Here is a 19,125-nt window from a genome sequence, read left to right on the forward strand (position 1 = left end):
GGTGGCGAGATGACGATGTTTTGTTTGCTTGTTGTAGACTTGCTTCCAGCGCTTGCGCTTCATGTCGCTGCCAACGTCGCTGCCTGGTTGAAAGCCGCGTGTTTGCATTTCCAACAGGTAGCCAGCGTTGGCGTCGACATTGACGTCGACGTCGCTGCCGTGCAACAGTCGGCGCTATTTATAATGAGGCTTGTTGCTGTTGCACAAGGCCAGTCAAGCAGTGTGTGTGTGTGTGTGGCATGGCATGGGTGGTATCTTGGTCGAGGGGGGAGTGGGCTGCTGCTAAAATTGTGTGGTTGATCTGCCTGGCTGCTGGACTCACGCTGTGCCACTTGCTCCCCCCCTCCACCCACTCCACCTCCTGCTCAGCATCTTTCTTGCTACCTCCACCAAGCCGTCCTTTGCTTTGGCTCTTTGTCCGCTTTAACTTCATTTCTTTGCCATCCTTAAAGTAACCGCAAGTTCAGCCACAGCCCTGCCATGCCCGCAGTGCCCTTATTTAATTTTTTTTTTTTTTTTTTTGTACTTTTCTTGGGCGCCCAGCTGGGCGTTGAATGTTGCATTGGCCAAAGTGTGACGATTATTTTGGCCTCAGTTATCGTTGAAGTCCCGAGAAGTCTGGCAACCCCTCCAAAGATCTAAGCTCTTGAGTATTTTTGATTGCTTTAAGCCTTCGCATAATATATTATTGATATTGCTTTAAGACTTGACGGTGTGTTTTATTCATTTATATGTATGTGTAGAGCACTTATCTGAGAGTATCCTTGAAGTCCTTCTGTGTATGAGTGGGGAAAGTCTCAACTTCTGAGTCTGACTTGAAATTATATTCATATTATTCACATTGCTTTTGAGACTTTCTATGGCAATTTATTCGTATATTGAGGGAAAGGTCCTTTGCAGTTTCATTTTTAATACTCCTAATTCAATTTGATTGATTGAAATTATATTAACTTGGTGTAGCCATTAATTATAGTATTTAAAAAGTGCACTTAAATTGCATAAGCCATTGAACTCTTTTGCTTTAATCCGAACTTGTGGTTTTGGGACTCCAAAGTGACTTGTCAAAGGATAAGTCAATTAGCCTCTCATAATTGATAAAAAGGATTTACAATTATGGCAATCGGGAAAGTCAGTTAAAAATGTAATTAAAGCAGTTTGGGTAAAATCAGCTTGTCTTCTCTTTTCAAGTCCAACACTCAAACTTAAGAAAAGAACAACAAATATTTGTTGCTCTCAAACTTTTCTAGACATTTTGGTTTTTTTTTGTTTTTTTTTTGTTTTTGAATTTGTATTTTATAAAAAGCAAATTCGTTTGTACATGGTACATTAAGAGCGTATCTTGTAAAAATTACATTAAAACTTTGTCAGGCTAATGCTGGAGACTTTTTGTTGCAAATGCCTCAGGCGTAACATAAAAATAAAATGAAATAAATAAAATATCTAAAATTGTGTAGCTCCTTTGTAAGGCTTAGCGCTTAAACTGCTTGCGAATTATAAGCGTTAAGCGGGTAAAGTTGGAACAAAATGCTAAATTAAATAACGCTGTCAAAGATGATATTTATTTTGTAAGCACAGCTGTTCCATTCTATTCTGTTAACTAACTAATTAATATATCATCAAGGCACTTTTTTCTCTTCCTCTTTCTTTTATTTTTTTTATTTATTTTTTTTTTTGTTTGTATTTTTCTTCACATCAACACTCTGCGGCTTCCAACGGAGGTGTGGCAATGGACATTTTGCGGCTTTCGTCAGCTCATCTTTACCGACTTGGCCCCCGCCACATCCACAATGATTGTTTGTCTAGACGCGCCCAGCGAGAGATCAGAGAGGGTAGCACACGGGGACATGGAGTATATATGCGATGTCTCCTCCGGACAGAGTGAAGACGCACAGCATAAAAAGTCAATTAGTGTGCCATTCCAATCGTTTGAAAACAAACACACACAGACATACACACACACACACACACACACAGTGTCTATGGCAGAGGAAGCTGCTGCTTGTGCCTACTTTGAAGGCAGCTGGCAGCCAAACAAACTTCATAGGCTGAGCGAGCTGTGCCACGCCCATTCGAGATGCGTATCCTGACTGCCCGTCTGTCGACGCCGTCATCTCATTCATTGTCTGGACCCGATGGCCCCCACATTGCCAGCACATTTTCATTTTTCACACACACACACACACACACACACACACAAGCGAAAATAAAAATGAAAAAATAAAAACGAAAAACATTTTTCACAAAAATCAAAAAACTTTTCGCTTTTGTTGTTGTTGTTGTTGTTGTAGCTCTCGTTTTGTTTGCGCCTCGTTGGCCACGCCCCTTAACCTGGCGGCCGTCTTCAAATGTCTGTCAGAGTTTGCCTTTTGCTTGCACACCCTGTCAAAGTCTGCTTCAAAAACACAGTTGATTTTTTATTAGTAGAAATATTGGTCAATTTTGATTCCTTTTTTGCACATTTCACAAATTTATCGAAGTCATTTACAATCACAATTTGCGCTCTAAATTTGAGAATGTTAATATTAAAAAAAGATTTACTAAAAGTTCAATTTGTTATGTGTCTAAAATATTTTTAAGTATATTTTTGGACTCCTCTCTGGGCCTCAAATGTGCAAAGTTTTGTATATATTTTCATATAAAATGTTATATATTTTTTTAACTTTTTAAATTTTAATTTGAGCTGGATATTTTATGCATGTCTTTAATTACTGACTAACTTAGAGCAATCCAAACGAATGCTCGTCGCTGGCTCCAGTTTAAGGATTTATTATATTTTGATACTCGGATACAGTTGGAATTCCGTTGGGATTCGTCGACAGGATGAGATTCACTGCGTCACAGAGCATCTTTTAGTTTAGTACTCTTATATTTATATATATATTTTTTGATTTTTGTTGCTGTTGTTGTTGTTGTTTGAAGCAGCACCTGGCGCTTGAAAATTCCGCATGGCTTCTGTTACATTTTGATTTATTTGCTGAAATTTATTGTAAAGTTGCCCCCGAGTTTGCCAAAGTGAAATGTTTTCAATGGGTATGGTAGTGGCTGTTCTGGAGGAGGAAGGGGAAGCGGTTGGGGTTGACTTAATACCATCTACAGATACATATAGGTAGTGATTTGACTCGAGTACTCAACACTCGCAGAGCAAAAAACAACAGAAGACGACGACGACGGCGACGGCGACGACCACAAAATCAAAAAGTCTGACAATCCATTCAGCGCCCACACAATCCTCCCGCCCCCAAAACACCCTCGAAGAACCCCACCGAACAACCCCTAAGCAGTGGCATTCACAGCTGGGCATTGTTGCCCGTTGGCTTTTCTCTTCTTTTCTTGTTTTTTTCTTTTTCTTTTTTTTTTTTTTTAGAGTGGGTAGCGTGGTTGGGAGTGATTCTCTCTTGTGACGGGGCAAGAACTGATTGAATTGAATATCAGTTTTCAGTTTTCAGTTAACAGTTTTTCAGTTTACAGTTTTTTTTTTCTTTCGGTTTTTATGCCGCCGCTAGCGACATGCCTCTGATGCCTGCCCCGCCCTCAATGTGCCCCTTGAAGCGTTGCCTGCCATTTGAATTTGAATGGAAATGATTTTAGTTGATTTTCATATATTTTTATTATGCTCCCAGGCATTCAGCTGGCGTCTTTGTAAGCCTTTGTTGGGCTTCTCCACCTTCACATTACTTCTGCATTGTGCGGAAAATATGGCAAAATCTCGGAGAATTCATAATTGCATTCGCTGTATGTAAAATGCGATTGTCAATCAACTGCAATTCCTTTATAATTAAGTACATTAATTGCACATTCTGCGGGTAACCGACCTAATTAGAGAGAGACTCAATACAGTCACAGTTTGAGCTTGTTGCAGCAACAATCAATCATCAAATGGAATTAATCTGTTCTTAAATGATGTCGTTGTCTCAATGCATCAAAATTCACAAAAATACCTCTAGAAACCGATTGCATTTCAATTTGAAAGCCCGACTTTCCCGAAAGGAAGTAAAGCCGACAATAAATTACCCTTCAAAAGCGCACTTCAACTGTTGACAATCTGAAGTTTGGCTTGAAGTTCGAAGTATTATTATATTTTTAAACAAATTCTATCTTTAGGAATTCTCTCTCACATCTCCCTTTATCTCTTTGAATATTTTTCTGTTCGTTTTGTTTCAAAAATTTCTTGTTTGATAAAATGTCGTTTTATACAAATGTTTTTCTTATGATTCCAGTTTTAGGTCTGGCTTTAAATTGACTTTTTGGACATTTGTGTATTTATATTGTTTCGGATATTTTAATAAAAATAAGCATGATATTTCTTTGAACTTTGAACTTTGAATAAAAAGGTTTAACTAACTGAAATGATAACGGTACTTTCCTGATTTATTCATTGATATTGCAATTGTTGTTTTTGCGCAATATTTTTAGAAACACTCACAAGCCGTGATTCCACATTATTTGTATTATTATTATTATTATTATTATTACTGTGATTATTATTTTTTTGTATTTCGAGCACTTTGCGTAATTTATTGGCAATTTTGGACCTTGGCTTCTTGCCTTTTGATGCCCATTCTTTGATGCGAGCATATCAATTGCGTTTTCTGATTTGTTTTTGCTTTCAAGTTGAACGGTTCGCTTGTGCGTTCGGCCACTTGTCCACGAGCCCCAGAGTGGCACCCCACCCACTCCCCCCAATTCAGGGAGGCCTCCCTTACCGATTTGCCCAGATATATATCTACATATATGCTTACATATATATATATATATATATATGCATTTATGTATACATATATGTGTATCTGCGATTGAAATAATGGCATGCAGATGCATAATTTAAGGCAAAAGCGAAAAATAACAGCAAGACAGATGGACAGACAGATAGGCAGATAGTGAGAAGGACAGAGGGAGAGCGAGAGAGAGAGAGAGAGAGAGAGAGAGGGGGCTGTGAAAGAGCGGAGATAGAGAGCGAGGGGGGTAAAGTGTGGGAGCAGGCAATATGATTGCGTATACGCAATGTGAAAACTTCTTCAAGTTCAAGTGCGTCAAAACGTGTGTGTGTGTGTGTGTGTGTGTGTGCGTACGTGTGTGTGCCTGGTCATTACGCACGTACCACTTGTATGAATGGCCACCTGCCGACTACGCAACACCCTGCCACCCCCGGCCGCCTGCCTGTGCAACGGCACCCAGGCCAGCTCGTTGAGCACATAAAAATAAATCAAGTTTTTCTTCATTTCCTTTGCCGCATTCTTTGTGTTTGTGTGTGTGTGTGTGTGTGTGTGTGTGTGTGTTGTATTGTGCATACAATATGGGGTGGCCTTTTAAGATTTTAACTTTATATATTATCGCATACATTTTGGTGGGCGCTGACCACGCCTACTCCACTCCCTTCCACTGGCGTTCTGTGTGTGTGTGTGTGTTTTACGCGCTTTTTATGCTAACCAAATGAAGTCAACGCCGCAAACGAAATTTTGATTTTTATGCACACGCACAAGGTGCCAAGAGAACAACAACAACAGCAACAACAGCAACAACAACAACAACAATGACAAGCCAGAAACTGTTGTGCAACATAAGAATGTTATTAAAGTTAATCATAAATTCAGTTGCTGTCCTCGAAAGAAAAATTAATTCAATTGAAATTCATTTTATTGGCAACGCAAAAAGCGCACGTGCAAAACTAACGTCGCCCATTTTACACAGCAGACACCAGCGAACATTTGCGGCACGTTTTGTGGTACGTGTAGCGCCGCCGACAATTTTGTGCTGCATACTGCATAACAATAACTGGCAACAACTTGCAACGGGGTCACCTTAACAACTTGCTGCCCTGAAGCCATTCAAACTTGACCATTAGCCTGGGCGAACACCTAATAAAAAAGCAGACCTGTCGTCTATAAAGTGCTTAAAAGCAAAACATAAAGCAAAATCATTAGCATCATTATAAAATTGAGTGGATTTATCAACGTTTAATTTGACCCCAACGCATTTATGAACATTAGTCTCTGGCAGCATATATTTAATTATGTCCTGAACCCATTGAAAATGATTAAAACGGGTATAATGGTTTTGTGGATGTGTATGTAACAGGCAGACGGAAGCATCTTCGATCACGTAAAGTATATAAAGCATATATATAGATATATATATTCTTGATCAGCATCAACAATCGAGTTGTCTTGCTTGCCTGTCCGTCCGTTCGTCTGTCTGTATATAAGTTTGGAATATATCCTTCTCGTCTATCCGGCGTAGTCAATTTTCAATTTTCAATTTTATCGATAACTGCCTTCGTTTCTCGCATATCGATACATTTCGATATGATTCAGGCTTGTGAATAAACAGTTACCCAACAGTGACTGTGCCTACCATAAGAAATGAGATCACTGCTGCACACCTGCTTACATTTGGGTGTGCAAACTAACTGCTGGGTTCAGTTCATATCGTAGTCGAGCTCACTCCTCCACAGCATTCTTAATTGCTTGATAAGGCATTTTCCCTCCTTCTATTGTTGTTTGTCGTTTGTTGTTTTTTCTCGTAGTTATTATTTCAAGCAGCAGTATAAAAGCAAGTTGTCCTTGCTCTGGAAATTGATGTTGATGCCTTATCGCATCGACTCGGTTGCATTCCACTTCACATATATAGATATATATATATGTATATATATATTAAGAGCGCATTACGTGCTTCTGTGTGTGTGTGTGTGTGTGTGCGGAAGGCATAGAATATCTTTCATTGACCGCTGCATGTGAAAAGATACGTCCAATTGAATAACGTGTCCTGAAATGCTTTCAGATACCAAACTTTCGAAAAACCACAAAACAGCAAAGGCTCTTTTGTCATACACTCAAAAAAAAAAAAGAAAAAGAAAACACAATATGAATATAACAATTTAACTATAATAAATGCCTGAAAGATTAAAAAATGGTTTAAATATTTTCACCAGCATTTGTCACTTAAACACTTGATTTCATTTTATTTGTACATTTTCGATTTCTGTTCGAGTTTGTGTGCATTCATCGATTCGTTTTAGTTTATTTCAAGTATAAATATGAAATTCGAATTTGAAATTTCAGCCAATTTTTGTGGGTTTTTGTTTAATTTCGAATTTGATTTACCCAAATCAAAAGTGCATAAGCCAAATCCAATAATCAATGATGCGTTTGGGTGCTGAGATATTTAATCGAATAAACGCCAGTCTCCAAACATCCTTATCTAGTTAAAGCTAAATGTGAGGGGCGGGGATGGGGTGTGGGGTGACTAGCTACGGTAAGGGCTTAGGGCTATTCTATAAGTAATGACAACTAATAACCAAATGGACATTGGACAAGAACCTTTTGCGATTGTTAAATCAAGCGTAAATAGTCTGATAAACACGATAAACAAAACAATTAATTGCATTGTGAATAAACACACACACACACACATGTGTGAGTGTGTGTGTGTGTGTGTGTGTTTAACTTCCCCGTTCTGGTTACTTCTGGTTACTAAATTTGTTGTATCTAGAAAGCATGTTCTTTTAATGACTATTTTATACACACGACTGACGCTCGGGCCATACAATTTATTATGATTGTGGGGTTCACAACGGGTTTTTGGCTTGGTCCACTTTTCGGTCACTGACTTGCCTTACATGCTGTTTCACTCACTCGCCACACACACACACACACACACACACACACACACACTGCCGATGTTGGCTCTCTCTTTTTACTTGTTGGAGCGCTTATGCAATTTAACGCCTCAGAGTTTGCTGGCATATTGGGCTGCCCGCAAAAGTATGCTACGAAATATGCAACGAAATTAAAATTAACCTGAAGCTGAAGCTGAAGCTCCTTGTAAATTGCTTAAAAATTTAAGTACAATTTAAGAGAAACCCAAATTATTGCAGTGATTCCTATTTAATTTCGTTTTTTTTTCTTTCATTTTTGGATAAAAATCCAATTATGAATTACGTGAAATGATCCCATAATGCCATATGCAACTTCCTCATCGGCCCCCTGCTGTTGAATGAATGTAAAAGTCGCAATAGTCATGGAAATACTACATACACGGCATGCGGAGTCGGATACGGATACGGATACGGATACTCGTACTTCCGTTCGGAGGAGTGCTGGGGTTTGGGGACTTATTGTGAATGGTTCGCAACAAGCCACCAATTACGATAGAAATCTAGAAAATGTGCAAAATCGAGCAAAAATTTGCGACTATAAAACGCGAACAAATTTACATGCAAATCTGTCCGCAAGACCCTCTCCCCTCCCCCCTCCCCCCTCCCCCCGTCTCTCCCAATTCGTATCGCTGTCAAAGGACACACGGCGTAGGAAACGAAGGACGACATTCGCCTGGGTCTGTCTGTGTGCCAGAGTATCAGGCAACAAATTATCTCAATTTAGCATAATATTTACTGAACTGAACTGCATTGAACCGTTACAAGAGATGAGGAGGTAGGTAAAGATGAGACTTGGTTTGGGGAGTTGACTTCATTTTGAGAATGGGGGCCACTAGAGTGTTAGGAGGGATGGGGGGGGGGGGGGGGGCGGAGCATTATTTTGAGGTTGAACTGCTGGGAATGTCGCGACATTCGGCGGCGTTTCATGAGCTAAGAAATTGAATTGGATTTCAAGTTTTGTTGCTGTTGTTGTTGTTGTTGCTGGTGCCGTTCGTCCTTGTCCTTGTCCTTGTCTGCTATCCCCATGCAGCTTGACTTATGGATCCATATGAAGGTAGCAGTAGGTACTAGGCACTGCACAGTAGCGGACTGCATTTGGCGACCCGTAATCTGATGTGTTTGCTTTCTGTAACTAAACTGTTTGCTTAACTAAAATCAGCAATCAGCTTATCTCACTTTGGATAATCGTGTGTATATATATATAAATATATATATATATAATTTGTTGCTGTTAAAGTTAGTGTTGAGTTCTGGCATTTGAAATCTTTCACTTGTCAAAAAGTGTTGTCAGAATGACATACAATTTTATCAATTCGGTAAACGGCTGACTGGGAAAACGAAACAAATACAAATACTGTCTGTCATCTGAACTTGAACTTTGACATTTGGCTGTCAACAAGCGCACTTAAAGCTTTTCATATCCAAATACATCTTATTCAAGTGAAATGAATATGATACAAACTCCGTTCTGAATTCTCAGAAAATGCATCATTTGTTGAACCTAACTTTGACTCTGTGATTCTTAAGCCGTGCAGAGTTCGCTCCTGTTTTTTTGAGCAGGAGGAAGCATTTCATAGATGTTGGCTTGACATTGTCATGCGTTCTATTTTGAAAGTAATTCGTGCTCAAGTCCATTTCCACACCAATCCACACTCGATGCCATTTGTTACGCTTCGCTTCGATTCGATTGGAGTCGATGTGCAGGATGTGAGCTGATTCGACTGCAAAATTTCATTCCAGCTAATGTCGTTAGAATCTTTGGATTCTGTCTATTCAGCGCCAGTTGTCAAGGTAACGTCCAAAAAAAAAAAAAGAAAGAAAAATAACAAAAAAATAAAGACATGAACATTTCGCAACCAGATGAACATTGCAAGTGCAAAAGTTTTCATTACGTTGACATTGAGCAGGTGCAAAGCAAATGATGATGATGATTATGACGATGATGATGATGACAACTGGCTGGCTCCAGACTTGAGTTTCTAACTATTGTAACTGAATGCCAAATCGAATATACGAACGAATGAATGACCCATAATTTGATGCCAATCAATGTGTAGGAGTATTGAAATTGTGCACACCAAAAAAAAATGATGCAAAATTGATAAATGCGCCGCAGGAAATTGCAGTCTATTTTTCCCCTGTCATTTGGCTCGTTTTTGGCAATTATTTTCTACCAAGTTCGTCCTGTAGACATATTTCGGCTGGAGTGGGTGTGATTTATTTGAATACAAGATGACTTAAAAAAAACTGAATAAAAGTTGATAAAAAATTGTTATTTAAAAAATTCTAATTTTATGTTTTGGAAATAGTAAAGATTTAAACAATGACAATCTGTTCTGGCCAGCAAAAATGTTATTTCCTTTCCTTCTCAAGCTCAAAAACTTTTGGAGCTAAAAGCGACACATAAACAACAAAGTTATTTGCAATCAAACCGCTTAAAGTGCGAATGTATGAGTGCTGCAGAGCAGTCTACAGGGTACTCTCAAGTCGAGCACATTTCTACTCGCATTTTTCGTTTTTTTTTTTTTTTTTTTATAAATTGGACAAATTTTGCAGCAGGATTTTTGAGTTGTTTCCGATGTTGTTCGATTTGCTAGTTTTCAACATGGAAATTGAAAATTAACGCAGTTGCCTTAGCCAAATATGAAATCTATGCCATTTAGTTATTTTTAGAGCCAAAGCTTTACCACCTACGCCAATAGTCGTTTCAATATTTTTTCAATTCCAATTTACTAACGGAAATCCAAGCAGTAAAGCGCATTCAATCAACTGCTCCTAAACTTTGCTCATCCGGCCGCTCAAAGTGGGCCAAGATGGATGAGGTGGCGTTGGGGGGGGGGGGGGGGGGGAGGATGGTGCTTTGGGCCTAGGTATTAAATTTATATGCCAATAAATCTTGAAAAGAGCAAAAGGCAAACGCGAATCGTTGGCTTTACGAGAGTAGTTGCTTCTCAATCCTCGCCTCGCTGCCCACCCCTGTTGCTCGCACTGACACTTATTCAACAGCGCCCGAAGTGGCAGACATATGTTAAGGTCCTTGTCCAGGTCCGGGTCGTGGTCCAGTTCACAGTTCCGTATCAACTGCAGGCATAGGTTCAGCCCGGGTTGAGCCGGGTCGGGTTGGGTGCGTTGGGGCACATGCCTATAAATCAGCCCTCAGACACAAACAGCACCAGTCCAGCAATGAACTTAGCCTTAAGCGCTTTATTGGTTACAAAAAACTCAATTATATATGTCTGTGTGTGTGTGTGTGTGTGTGTGAGTGCGAAAAGATAGACAAATAACATACATGAACATGTACATGTATGTGTTTCAAAAATGCCACATTAAATAATGGTCGAAGTGGGACTGAAAAAATTATATAAATTTACGCAAACTTTAATTAAATAACTTGTTGAAATAACACAGATAGTGAATTAAATCAGTCAGTGTGTGGGAAAACCAGAGAGGGAAAACCTGAAAATTAATTAGCTAAAGTGCGAAATTTGGAAAATTGGAAAAATGGCAATCGGGAAAGAGAAAATGGATGAAGAAAGCCAAGTGGCAAGTCTGGAAAACCGAACTAAAACCAAAGTTGTGAGACAGCAAAAGAAGAAGATGCAAAATATGAACTAAGAAAGCACTGCAAGAAAATGGGGAAGGAAGAAAGCTGCCTGCAATGCCGTAAAAGGTGATGGAGAAAATATTACAAAGACATTAGATATTAAAAGGAAAAGCGGAAGAAATGTTGAAAGTGTAGAGATCAACAAAAAGAAACCAAGTGAGAACGTTGCTGTCGACGGCAAAAGATGGTTATACCAAGATGGTTATACCTCAGCTAAAAACTGGTGGTAAAGAGCAGGATGGGTGTAGCCAAGAATTTTCCGTGTTTCTTTTAAAGAAAAACCTTCAACCTTCCAAAATTTGGTAACTCTTGAGAGTTTTTGTTATCGATAAGTCAACGCTTATTGAAGACTAGCTCAAAAACTGAAGAATATCTCAAAGATCTTGAAGGACTTCACAAGCAATCTGCCAACTAAATTTAGTGACTATTGTTTCCAAATAATGCCAGATATTTGATGTTATCGGCTTACAATTATCGATTTCCCAGCGCCATAGTCGACGTAGTATCCCAATTTTGAACACTTGCTATAACATTGACAAGATATACAATTAATACAATTCACGAAAGATGAATCTGATATGCTATAATTAAATCATGGGACTATTTAAGAACATCATTTAAAACTTAAACAAAAAGCAGTGCATCATTTGTGAATGTCCGCTTTGGTCGTTTTTGTCAAAATGTCATCTTATATTAAGTTTCTGGGCATTAAAAAACTGACGCTGACATCAGTAAAACAAAAACCATTATTATCCTTTGTGCGGAGCTGATTTTTGTATTTTGCTTTCGCTCAATGCCATAATGATGGGACAGTAGTCGACAATGGGATTATAATGAACTTAAGCGAATAAAGCTCAATTTATTTCAACTGTAATTGCATATTAAATAATGCTTAACAAAAAATACAATAAAAAATACATATATATATATATGTATTTATCCAATTTCCTATGCTGTGTATCAAAAAAAGAAAACCAATATGTTTAGATTAAATAAAAAGGAAAAGGAACTCATCTCCTGTCTGTCTTAACACGCACATGTAAACACATGCCAAATGGCTCAAAGCCTCAGCAGAGCTTATGGCCAAGCATTAAAGACGCACACACAACCCTAGGACTGTCTGTGTGTGTGTGTGTGTGTGTGTGGATGGGCGTGTGGGTGTGGCTGCTAATCGGTAGAGCTTCATAATTCGGCAATTCGTTTTGCTGCTGGCATTAAGAGCTGCTAATTAATCAGTAAATGCTCCACAACACCGCCCCGCCCCTCCCCCCAATAAATGGGTGGGAGCATTGGTCCTGCACCAGCAGCACCAGCAGCACCACAGCACCACTTCAGCTACACGCATAAATCTCAGCTGCGTGGCTGCAGAGGCAGACACAGAGGGATAGTTCCTGATTGTGGTGGAAGGTGGTGCGGTTGTTTGTTGCAAAGACAACGCGGCGTATGAGTTATGTTAAATGCAGGCTAAGTGAGAGGCTGAGAACTGCCGCCAGAGTTGCCATCATTAATAATATTTTTAGTTTGCCTGCATGCGTAGCAGGCTGCGGTGCTGGCACAGGGGTTACACGCTGCTAACAAATGGAAGCCAACCAGTAACAGAAGAAGCACCCCGACTGACGATGGCGTATCTCTTGTTCGCCGTTACATGTTGCAATTAATCAAGTAGACAACAAATCTGGCAACGTCTGCGGCCAGAGTTGACATCGCTGCAATTCGATATAAGGGCGATGGGTGTGCAAGGTGTGTGCAAGGTGTGTGTTAGGTGTGTGTAAGGTGTGTGTGTGTGTGTGTGTGTGTGACTCTGTGTGGCTGTGTGTGAGTGTGTGGATTATGTCACCTTCAAAATGCCGTCACTTTAGCTTGTCTGTTGAGCTGTTTCAACTTTGTTGGCCCGGCAGTGAAAGCGTTTTATTACCTCCATCAAGTCAAGATTAAGTATATTCAATTTGAGGGCAAATGCTTGACATTTCTTTTTGTATTAAATAAAGAAATCATTTCGTTTTTTTATGTTATTGTTATGGGCTTTCTAGAGACAGGATTTCATTAAACTATACAAGAAATATTTATAATATTATATTTAAATACATTTGATTTACATTACAGTCAAACTTTCCATAACATTTTAGTAATTCTACAGTTTTTCTTACACAAATTTCATTAATTTCTTAAACACTTAACTACATTTCATTTGCTTCCATCTCAAAACGTTTTATAAATAAATAAATTTGGCATCACAATAAAATTGTTTAAATTGTATGCAGGCAGGCCTCAATATCGTGAGCCTATTTGCTTCTGTCTAATAACATTATTTATTTATTTCGATTATTAACTGCAAATAGGAATACGGAATTTGGCAAGTGCGGTTGATATGGCCATCGATGAGCGGCGCACAGTCAAAGCTATAAATACGACTTGGTCCTTAAAGTTGTTGGCCAAGTTTGAAGGGCCTACATAGACACACACACACACACACACACACACATATATATATATATATATATATATACATTCGCAGAAAAGATGGCCCAGAGAAATTAAATTATTTGTTAGCAGCAAAACAGGCTAAAATGTAAACCCCATGAAGGGCATCTAGAAAAAGCGAGCATGACAACAAGGACATACAGATTACATAATATACACACACATACAGACATACATGTGTGTGTGTGTATAGATGGGGGCAACAAGTGAAAATCCATTTGTTAGAGGAAATCGTGCAAAAAGCTTAAATACAAAGCTTAAACATAAGTAGCAACAAGCAACACACACAGACTCAGCTGACCCGACTGCCAACCACACACACACACGCACACACACACACACACACACACATACGCACACACACACACACGCTCACACACACAGAAAGTGAACATTTGGTTATGCATATGTGGAGCAGGGACTTAGGCTGGGGCCAAAGTCTAAATGAAGCTGCCTTCGTCTGCTTTTTTGTTGTTGTTGGCTTTGTTGGTTTTGTTGCTTTCGCGTCTTACCTTTTAGCGTGTTTCACCGTTCGTTTCTTCTTTATGGCAGCCTTCGCATAAAATGAGCAGCCATCTACATACACACACATACACATGTGTGTGTGTGTGTCTTGCTCGTTTCCCTTGGGTAAATTTTCGTATTTTATATGTATGACCAAGAAATTTTCAAACATTATTTTTTAATTTTATACAAGCATAAAATGTTTTTCTTTTTTTGTTCATCTTTACCTTCATTTGTGCTTGACTTAAGCTGAACTGAAAAGAAAAAGGATTGGCTGGCTCCAAGATTGGGCTGCCAATGTGCATCAGTTGTGAAAAGTGCCTGAAAAATGCATAAAAGCCAACTGCTGCGAAACTCTGGCTGGGATTAGCCCAAGAATCCGATGTCAGTGGATAAATCAAGTTGTGTGTTTTACGATCAGTTAAACATTAACATTTCTGGACGGATATGGATAAAAGACAAAAAGAACTCATATAAAGGCCAAGTTGCTGAAAAAAAAGAAGAAAAATTCAGTAAATGGTCTAGAAGAGGTTGATATGGATATGGATAAGAGCCGGTTAAATGTAGATAAAACATTTTTATAGTTGTTGAAATTGAGCTAGATGATAAAATAAATTTGCATATATGAGTATACAGCAGCAATTATAGAAGCCCATCAGATAAGTGGAGCATATAATGAGTGTAGATAACACCGTGTAATATGTACGGTAAGTCGTAGATAAAAGCGAGAGCGAGTCCGTGACTGATAAGCCCAATGTGTTGGACACGTTTAACAGCCAATAGACACAATTAGTTCGCAGTTCTCTGATAAGGCAAACACGATTGGCCGTCCAATGTACAGGCGAGAAGTTCACTGACTTATCACATTTATACATCAAAAACACACACTCGGCGTTGGCATGAAACTTGGATATAACTCAAAGTCCTCAAAAAATCGAAATCATCAAAAGAATTTATTAAATTGCTAGCTTAATGCAAGTAATCACAATAAATAAATCCGCTGCACAGTGGTCAATCTAATGATATTATAGAAATTGCCATTATTTCTTTATCGATTGAGGGAGGTATTGCAATACAGGTCACTTGGAACTTATCTTCCGATCGAGTGTTCTTACGGCAACCATATCATATATTGTTGTGATCCGGGCTATTTACTACCTTCAACAAAATGATGGATATATCGACTCGGTTAGTGATGACTTCAAAACAAAATTGAAATGAGATCGAAAGAGTTTTAAACACAACATTATCTGATTCAAAATCGTTGATAGTTTTTATGTTTATTGGCATTACTTTTATTGGCGAATTATCAATGCAAAAATGTACTAATAAGTATACAAATATATTCAAACTTGGCCATATCATTTATATATCTATATATATGTTAGTATTTGTTTCTTCAGATTTTCAAATATATTAATTGAATTTCTTTGGATTTATGTACTGTTTCTGCTCTATAAGCGCTTTTGGGCCACTGTAAGCTGGTCAGTTTGGTCGCGACAACAAAAGTAAGTCGCCAATATCGATAATGATAAGATTAATGAATTTGAGTTTTGGGTTTTGGGTTTTTGGATTTTGGTTTCTTGTTTTTGTGGTTTGTGTGCAAAGCCTGCCTGCGTTGCGTTAGTATTAATCGTATAAAGCATATAAAATGTTGCCAAAACACTGCCGGCGACACAGTTGAACGTTTGCCCCGCACGAGGCAGCAACACATTCAGGCAGAAAGAGATAGCAATGGCCGCGTGTCATTGGATTGGTGGTGCTGGTGGTGGTTGTGGTGCAAGCGTTAACTGGACGCGACTGCTGATTCTATTGTTAGCTGGCATTGGGATGAGTCAGCAGGTTAGTTATTATTTTTGGCCAGATAAGCGTTAACCTAGTTTAATCGGTAAATCACAAAACACATTTTTACAGACGCCTATCGCCGACAATTTCTACACAGCCGGCGTTGTTGAATTTCGTCAGGCAGTTGGCCGAGATGCCAATGCAAATCTAGCTGATAATCTGGCTGGATATTTGTCGATTATTCAGTCGTCCGATGCGGATGACGATGACGATTCCGATGCCGATGTTACGGATATTATTGTTTTTCCGGAGGCAACGCTAAACGGACTCGACACGCTCAGCTTTGTGCCAGCGGTAGAGGAGCAGGTAACACCCTGTTTATCCGATCCAAATGCCAGTTACTATGCCCCATTCCTGGTGGCGATCTCCTGCGCAGCTCGCACTGCCCGCAAATACATTGTGATCAATATTAGCGAACAGCAGCTCTGCTCCGCTACGCCCGAGGATACGCGTCCTTGTGCACCCAGTGGCTATAATGTGTTCAATACGAACGTGGTCTTTGATCGCAGTGGATTGGTCGTCTCCAGATATCGCAAGGTTCATCTCTATGGTGAGCCAAGGAATACCACATTTGTGCCCGAGTCCATCAGCTTTGAGACGGACTTCAATGTCACATTTGGACATTTTGTTTGCTTCGACATCCTGTTCTATGTGCCCGCCCATCAAATGGCTGTTGAGCAGGGTATCACGGATTTTATCTTCCCCAGCATGTGGTTCTCCCAGCTGCCATTTCTCACTGGTGAGTCTGAGTGATATTTTTCGTATAGTTGTGATTCGAGTACATCTTTGCTTTCCCGCTGACAGCCGTCCAAGTGCAGCAGGCCTGGGCATACAGCAACGATGTCAATCTATTGGCATCGGGTGCCAGTCATCCGGAGTACGGCAGTTCCGGTACAGGAGTCTATCATGGAAGGGCGGGCACCATCACCAGCATGATGAAGACGGGAGAAGGCGAGCGTCGCTTGTATGTGGCTCGGGTGCCAAAATATGCAAAGGCTGAGCCAATGCAAAGAGCGCGACGCTCTCTAAGGCAGACAGAGCTTCCCAACTCCCCGACCAGTACAGATTTCCAAATGAAACAGGATTACGTAGATCAATATGAGAGTAAACTGCTGAAGCTGGACGAAGACAAGGCAATGGGAACTGTGAAAGAGGAGGTGTGCCATGGCAAGTTGTGTTGCCACTTCGAGCTGGAGTTTCGACAGTCGAAGGATGGATTACACAATGGTAGCCTCTATAGCTATAGGCTGGCCGCCTACGATGGCTGGCGCAATGAGCAGGAAGTGGATGCCAACTATGTGCGAAATTGTGCCATCTTCGCGTGCAACGGACCCGACATCATGGATTGCGGACAGTTGCTTGATGGCAGTCGAGCTCAGTTAATCTTCAGCCGGTTGGTCATTGAGGTGGACTATCCTAAGTCGCGGGAGTTTCTGCTAATGACCAATAGTGTGCGGGAAAATCTGCTGCCTCTGGAGCCGGCACAGTTTAAGTTTGCACTCTCGGAGCTCAAGAATGGGTGAGTAGCTCTTTCATAGTTTCAAATGTATTTGAATGTTTTCAAAATGTACTCAATTTTTGAATTGATTTTCATTCTTGCAGCAATCAGGTGAATGCACGTTACGCATTGGCTGACGACGTGGAGGTGTCCGATCTGCTCACTTTTGCCATCTATGGCAACTACTATGATAATATTTGCACCTTTGGCGTTGGCACCCAGCAGCAGAGTCTCGACTGCGGCTTCAAGCCAACTGATGATGGCGCTGCTCAGCTTCACTTGAGTTTTGGCTTTTGGCTGATTTTGGCTCTAACGTTCCCATTTCATTCAGCAAGTTAGAGAAACAAGTTTTCTTCGTCTTTCTTTCTTGTAAATTATAATAATCATATTCTGAGGCTTCTCTTCATTACCTAAGCTGAGCAGAACTCACTTTCATATATAAATATATCATGTATAAATAATTTAAGTTTGCTAAGAGTGTCTAAATTAAGAAAGTCAAATAAAATAATTGGGTGTATGACGAGTACGACTCTAATAGTAACTGCCACGAAAAGTATTCCTCAAGAAAATCAAAAATGTACCCTGATTTACGCGATTTCTGTTGAACTCTTTCAAAGCCGCCTAAAAGTATGCAGATCGAACTATGGAGCAGAGTCGACCATCTCAGACAGAGACACTCGAAATGAGGAGCATAATGGAGCTTAAAATCGGAGCTTAAGCACCGATTTACACAATCCGCAAGATATACACGAAATGCATTCGTTTTGGATTCATTTGGTGCATCGCCGCCGCATTTTGCTGCTGCTTTCAATTTCGAATTGTTATTTATGCATCTGTCGAAATATGTAAATTCCGAATTCCGATCGAATGCAGCAGTTCATGTGCACTTTTGTCGGATGACGTCATTAAGATGTGTGCACGCTGAAAGCTAAATACCCTATTTCATATGCTATATGTGTAATATTGATATGAACTAAACAATAACCATACATGAATTGGCCAATGTGGAAAATTTCAATTCGTAACAGTTTCGAAGTTACTTCATTGTTGCAGTGGCAAAACTTGTTTACAAACTGCCACCGAAATTGCCTGAAAAAAATGACGATGAAAGCGATAAACGAAGATGATAAATGAACTCAGAAAGTAATGGTGAAAACCCGTTTCTATTCTTCGATTTTCGCTTAGAATCTTCCAACTTTATGCTCAGCTACAACTTTATAATCGAAACTGAAATACGAAGCCAGAAAGCCAGACATCGTTAAGATCTGTTCTATTCTTAGGTTTTCGCTTAGAATCTTTCAACTTGATTCTCTTCCACAAGTTTATGGTCTTTGCGAAAGCAACAAGACACGGCGAACATAATCCGAAATGTGTCCGATACGAAACGAGAGAGATAAGATTGAATTCAACTCTTTATCTGACTCTGTCTGTGTCTCAGTCGCTGCCTCTCTCGGTCTCAGTCTCAGTCGCAGTCTCTCTCGGTCTCATTCTCAGTCGCTGTCTCTCTCGGTCCCAGTCTCAGTCGCAGTCTCTCTCGGT

At 39.8% G+C, this 19,125-nt stretch overlaps 1 protein-coding gene across 1 annotated transcript; it reads left to right on the forward strand.

The window, feature by feature from the left end:
• The first annotated feature begins 15,925 nt into the window (after nt 1–15,925).
• Nucleotides 15,926–18,070, forward strand: LOC6565785 (vanin-like protein 1). The gene is made up of 4 exons (XM_001992560.2): nt 15,926–16,085; nt 16,158–16,827; nt 16,893–17,607; nt 17,691–18,070. Exons 1-4 carry the CDS (start codon nt 15,978–15,980, stop codon nt 17,923–17,925), a joined length of 1,728 nt encoding a protein of 575 aa, XP_001992596.1. The 5' UTR covers nt 15,926–15,977; the 3' UTR covers nt 17,926–18,070.
• Nucleotides 18,071–19,125: the final 1,055 nt, after the last annotated feature.

The sequence above is a fragment of the Drosophila grimshawi genome, unplaced genomic scaffold (assembly GCF_018153295.1).
Source record: "Drosophila grimshawi isolate 15287-2541.00 unplaced genomic scaffold, ASM1815329v1 contig_848, whole genome shotgun sequence".
NCBI classification, from domain to species: Eukaryota; Metazoa; Arthropoda; class Insecta; order Diptera; family Drosophilidae; genus Drosophila; species Drosophila grimshawi.

Bases quoted from the DNA above. Each gene is read 5' to 3' on its own strand.
- LOC6565785 (XM_001992560.2), top strand. From the start codon at position 15,978: ATGGCCGCGTGTCATTGGATTGGTGGTGCTGGTGGTGGTTGTGGTGCA. The intron at 16,828-16,892 runs GTGAGTCTGAGT...TCCCGCTGACAG, and splicing joins CCAGCTGCCATTTCTCACTG to CCGTCCAAGTGCAGCAGGCC. The intron at 17,608-17,690 runs GTGAGTAGCTCT...TCATTCTTGCAG, and splicing joins CTCTCGGAGCTCAAGAATGG to CAATCAGGTGAATGCACGTT.